Source organism: Mirounga leonina, unplaced genomic scaffold (assembly GCF_011800145.1).
Source record: "Mirounga leonina isolate KUSES-001 unplaced genomic scaffold, KU_Mleo_1.0 Mir_201, whole genome shotgun sequence".
Taxonomy (NCBI): domain Eukaryota; kingdom Metazoa; phylum Chordata; class Mammalia; order Carnivora; family Phocidae; genus Mirounga; species Mirounga leonina.
This window is the reverse complement of record NW_023270504.1, coordinates 21,688,385-21,694,384: the sequence shown is the minus strand read 5'-3', so window position 1 is coordinate 21,694,384 and position 6,000 is coordinate 21,688,385. Positions and strand designations below refer to the sequence as shown.

At 40.7% G+C, this 6,000-nt stretch overlaps 1 protein-coding gene across 2 annotated transcripts in view; it reads right to left on the bottom strand.

The window, feature by feature from the left end:
* STYK1 (serine/threonine/tyrosine kinase 1) overlaps positions 1 to 6,000 on the bottom strand; it is a 53,875-nt gene that overhangs the window by 10,693 nt on the left and 37,182 nt on the right. For both annotated transcript variants that reach the window (XM_035028216.1, XM_035028215.1), the window contains 3 exons: positions 4,002 to 4,149; positions 3,416 to 3,550; positions 401 to 667 (listed from right to left, as the gene is read on the bottom strand). In XM_035028216.1, coding sequence (XP_034884107.1) covers positions 401 to 667; positions 3,416 to 3,550; positions 4,002 to 4,047 — 448 coding nt within the window. In that variant the 5' untranslated portion in view covers positions 4,048 to 4,149. The remainder of the gene's footprint in view (positions 1 to 400; positions 668 to 3,415; positions 3,551 to 4,001; positions 4,150 to 6,000) is intronic.

The window sequence follows — 6,000 nt, the reverse complement described above, 5'->3', positions numbered from 1 at the left end:
GAAGGAAGGAAGGAAGGAAGGAAGGAAGGAAGGAAGGAAGGAAGGAAAGAAAGAAGGAAGGAAAGAAAGGAAAGAGGAAGAAAGAAAGAAAACAATATTAGGGAAAGTGATAGTGCAGATAAATGAAGGAACAACCTCAAAATCCACATGCACTAATATCCAGTATGAAAAAATCAGTTCTAGCAACCTCAACAGGCAACACTGAGCTAGGGAAAAACCCCAAGAAAAACATTTCTGTCTCAAGTTTTCACTTTCTATCCCTTTCTTACTCTGCTCACAATTGTGATCACAGCTATTTGTTGATTAACATCTTAATGTCTATAAGCTTGTTAGCATTCATGGCTGGGGGCTCACAATGGAAAAGTAAAAAAGGGAAAGGGAACTCAAACACTTCTTTTACCTTTCAAAACCCTGAGGACAACACTCTTTGGCTTAGCTGGGTCCCCAGTATACATCTTGGTTCGATAGATGGCCCCACAACTACCATTGTGGATCTCCTCCAGAACTTCAGAGAGTTGCTCCCGGGGCACTTGCAGCTTAGCCAGAGCATGAGTGGTAGTTCGTAGGAGGCTTTCCACCGATGTCTCCTTAAGTGGCACAAACACACTTCCTCCATGTCCTCCTGCCTTCCAGCTTAGGCCCCTAGATGGAGGCACAGGGGCAATGCCTAGAACAAAGAGATGATACCAATCATCTTTTCCCTACCCTAGGGACTCCAGGAAAGCAGAGCCTGGAACACACTGGCAAGGAAGTTCCTTTAGCAATTTTCTCTCTGCCCGATGTGGGGATACCTTCTGTGAACCAGCATCAATACCAACCTTGTAAAACATTTATAATAACCCTATTCCTTCTAAGACAACTCAAGATGGACCTCTGGAAAGTGGTAATGACATTTTCTTTCTACTTTTCTCAGGATTACAGTTCAGTATTAGTATGGAAACAATTAAGGAAGTTCCTGAATTGGTACTCAAACCACAGATACCTGAAACGTGGTGGTAACTACCAGTAGGGACTAATGCTTAAGTCAATCAAATGGCTTTTAAAGGTGGAGGGAAGGTATGGATAACTACTCAACTCTAAGCTGTGCCTATTCTTCCTCCCTTAAGATGTCCCCAAAGTCAAACTGCATATTTCCCAGAGTCTCAGTCAAAAAAATCTTCTGGTACTTTCCCCTTTTCTTAGTCAGTTTTTCTCCATTGGAAAAGAGAAATTCATTCTTCTCATTAAACCTCCATTCATTCATTAATCTATCAATTTATTTGGCAAATATCACATCCTGCATTCCAGGAACTGTTCTAGGTGTTGGGAATAGGCAAAGCCCAGATTCTTTTTTTTTTTTTTTTAAGATTTTATTTATTTGCGAGAGAGAGAATGAGAGACAGAGAGCATGAGAGGGGGGAGGGTCAGAGGGAGAAGCAGACCCCCTGCTGAGCAGGGAGCCCGATGTGGGACTCGATCCTGGGACTCCAGGATCATGACCTGAGCTGAAGGCAGTCGCTTAACCAACTGAGCCACCCAGGCGCCCGGCAAAGCCCAGATTCTTATGATTACTTTCTAGTGGTAGGGGAGAGGGGAAACAGATAATAACATACCAGGAAATGAGTGTTATAAAGGAAAATAGCAGAATCAGAGGCTATCTGTGATGCTATTTTATATTTCAAGGCCAGGACAGTCCTTTCTAATAGGATGAACATTTGAGAAATGCCTGGAAGCAATTAGAGAGCAAACCATACTGGTACCAGGGAGGATATTATAGACAGAGGGAACAGGAAGAGCAGAGGTATTGAGGAAGAAGCATACTTGGCATATTTGAGGAAGAGAAATGAAGTTAGTACAGCTGGAACCATGTGGGATAATTGGAGAATCATACGAGATGAGGCCAGAGAGGGCCCAGCACATGGAAGGTCATTGGAAGAATTTTGTCTTTTTTTATTCTAAAAAAAAATTATATTTTATTTTATCCCAAGCCGAGAATGATCAGGACTGACTTAGGCCTTAAAAGAATCATTCTGCTGTCCTGTGGAGAACCATAAAGGGACCAGGAGAGAAGTAGGGAAACCAGTTAGGAATGTATTACAACGATCTATGAGAGATGAGAGAGGCTTGAGTTTCTTCTAAAGATAGAGTTAACAGGATTTGCTAATGGATTGGATACAAAGTATGAGAGAAAGAGGAGTCAAGGACATCTGCAAGATTTTAGACTGAACACTTCATAGAAAACCAGAGGACATTTGTGAGGGAACTTCAGGACCTTTGCTGTGGGCATATTATATATGAGATGTGTATTGGATCCAAACTGCAAAATAAGTGGTTTAATATAGGAATCTGGATTTCAAGGGGACTACAGTTAGAATAGAGAAAGGGTTTGAATCCATAAGACTGAAAATGAGACCATTAAGGGAGTGACTATAGGTTTAAAAGGAAAATAAAGTGTTTCAAGAAGGAGAAGGTGCATAATTGTTCCAAATGCTTTTGACAGGTTAAGAAGAGGATTCAATATAGCTGTTATCGGCAATCTCGGAAAGAATTGTTTTGGTGGAATGGTGGGGATAAAAGCCTTATTTTAGTATGTTCGAAAGAGAATGTGACAAGTAGAAGTCATGAGAGTGAGTTTAGACAACTTCTCTGAGAAGTTTTTCTGGAAGTGAATTAGAAGAGAATTGGGATAATTTTTTAAATGTTTTATTTAAATTCAATTTAGTTCACATATAGTGCATTATTAATTTCAGGGGTAGAATTTGGTGATTCATCAGTTGCTTATAATACCCAGTGCTCATTACATCAAGTGCCCTCCTTAATGCCCATCACCCAATTACCATTTAGAGAGGGAATGGGGATCAGCCACTAAACAGTTTCTGATCACTGTCATGATTCTTTTTTTCTTCTCTTTACTCTTAGTTTCATGTAAGCTAATTCATTTTCATTATATGCTCACTGGTACTTCAGAACAGGATATTATCTCCTACTTAATGCTTCAAAGACTGCTATGAAGGCTACCCTTTTTCATCTTATATTCCAGGAGCACAGAGGAGGGCTGGGATCTATTACAGAGTAAATGTCATCCTTTGAGGCTGGTAAAAAAGCCTTGGGCTTTACCCACTAATCTTCCTCCCCAATATGTAGACACTCACATGGCCAAATATTTGATAGTGCAGTAGGACAAAGAAGATAGAAACAGGTCACATGAAGCCTCTCTTGCCTAAGGTTGTTTCAACTAACAAGCATATACTGAGTTTCTACTCATGACTTCCTAGAGAAGAGCTCACCTCCCCTCAGCTCCACAAGAGGGGCCCCATACCTCCTCTTCCATAGCAGGGACCTCACCTTCTAGACTTGGGCTCATTGAGACTTGGGTCTTACTTTCTGTAATCTCTATTTTCCCCAGCCCTTCTCCCAGCCCCAATTTGAGTTTTACCTTGGAGTCCAGGAGACTGTTGTTGAGCTCTTTGTCCTCTGATAAAAAGCCACAGGATGACTGCAAGAAGGATAAGGAAAGTGCCAACCAGAATGGTTGGGATGATGATGATCTCATACTGCTGCTCCCGGACAACTGGGTAGGAAATCAAGCAGGAGGAGGAGAGATTGAAGAAGAACCCCAATCTGATGTCCACACAACTTCCCCTACCCACACAGTGGGTAGTCCTTCACCCACCCTCATACGTGAAATGATCATTTCTTCCTTCTTCCCCTCCACTTCCATACAATGGCACCACTACTGGGAGCAGCTCTCTAATCAGAAAGCCCAGTGTCCCCACTTCTCAGCCTATCAAGGGTGCTCTGTGTCTCATCTCTCATTTTTCCTGCTGAGGTGAAGGATGCAGTATCTGGATCTCTGACTGGCACTTGTCCCTCTTCAAAGACAATGACCTCGAGTGCCCATTCCTTTATGAACACCGTCTTCATTTCTACTAGAAGTCAACTCATTCTCCTAGAATCTATGCAGACCTTCGTCTCTGTCATCCTAGAATCAGAAGATAGGCATCTGTGGTGTCTGTCCTTACCACACAGCTTGTCACTGAGACTGCATTCCAGTAGCTTTCGTGCCATGCCTCTCTCATCTCCCAGGTCACACAACTGTCCACTCCTTTGCTTGGCCCTCAGAGAATGCACAGAGCACCACTGAGAGTAATTCCCAAGGATGAAATTATTCTGAAAAAATCAAATGGAGCATACAGAGAGTTTTAAGATACCTCAAAAGATCATTAGGTATTAAGTACATCGCTACCTGGAACTTTCTGAGTCATCCATTCATCTCTATCCATCTACCTGATGTTCAAGTGTGAAGAACTTTTGTTTTTTTCCTAGCATTTTCCCCTTTTCTATTATACAAATATAGCCCTGATCTGGCCTTATCCTTTCATGCCATTGTTTCTCAAATTATTTAAAGGTTCCCCTCCTACCCAAGACCCCTGCTCCAATGCTCAAGTTCATGTTCGCAGCACTGGTCTGAGCAATTGTGGTCCATGGGTTATATGGAAATGATCTACCTCCCCTATAATCTTAAGCAGGTTTAATATTTTTTTTCTGTGTATCACTTATTTTTTAATTGGAGCTTCCCCTGGTCATTATATATAGACAGACACAGGCATTCATTCCTACTAGTATATAGATTAAAGGGAGTATCAGAACCAAGCCATTTTCTTTTTCTCTCTCTTTAACTATGTAATATATACATATATACATATATATATTCATAAGTTACAAAAATAAAAAATTAAAAATAAATAAATAAATAAAATAAATAAAAATCTTTCTCCTACCCCATCCTTCTCCATTTATTCAGTTCCCAATTCTCCTCCAAGTAAACTAGTTTCTTGCTTACTGAGCCAGAGATTCTTTAGGTACATCACTTTTAATTCTGTATGATCAGCATATATTTGAAATTACACCTCCCCAAACCTGGTCCTTTCTTTCTGAAGAGAACTGGTATATATATATATATACAAACTTTATTTTGCCCTTGGTAAACAAAAGTCCTCCCTGGTTCTAATTAATTCTGATGTATCGGGGGGGGGGGGGGGGGGGGGGAATGGTGATTTTTTTTTTTTCACTATCTAGGTGATCCTAAGTATGTATCTAGTTTTGTAGTGATTTGATAACAAGGTAAAATTTTACAAATCAGAATTACAGAATGCTCTGTTGTACATAAGTGCTATTCACCATATTATGTGGTCTTCTATTACATGTTGTGCTTTATTATTGATACTAATAACCACAATGTGACTTATTGAGGCAGAGTCCCTTAGTGCCTGAAACACATATATAAAGAAACCTTCCAGTTCCAGCCTCACCCCCTTTTCACTATTCTTGAAGCTCCATGATTGGGAGATGAGAATTAGACAATTTTCTTACAACTCAGAAGAAAGACAGGTGTGTGGTTGGTTGACAGAAGCCCATGTATACAGAGGAGTGGCCAGGAGGAAAACTGGGGAGAGGAAAGTCACCTTCTTATCTGTGGGCTTGTACATAACAAGGGATCTATGAAGTCAATGAATTATAACAAAGTCCATATCATCTAGTTTATAAGTCGAGAAAGCAAGGTGAAAGGGAGTTGAGAAAGTTTCCACAATTCCACAAGACCACATGGAAGGAAAGCACTGGTGCTAGGGCAAGAATCAGGGAGCCTTGAGATGGTAGAGAAGGAGACCTTAAATAATAAAACATTAGCACAGTCCAGAGAATTCAAAAGCTGCCTGAAAATGTCTCACTGCCATTCTCATTCTTGTTCTCCTTTCCTCTTACTTCCTTTTCAGTGCACTATCAGATGTAATTGTGTTCATTCAGGGAGCAGCCAGTTTAACGAGTTTGGCTCTCCGGGGGAGTGTTCTGTGAGCATAATCTCTCTTTTTATTTATTTTTTTATTCTTATGTTAATCACCATACATTACATCATTAGTTTTTGATGTAGTGTTCCATGATTCATTGTTTGTGCACAACACCCAGTGCTCCATGCAGAACGTGCCCTCTTTAATACCCATCACCAGGCTAACCCATCCCCCC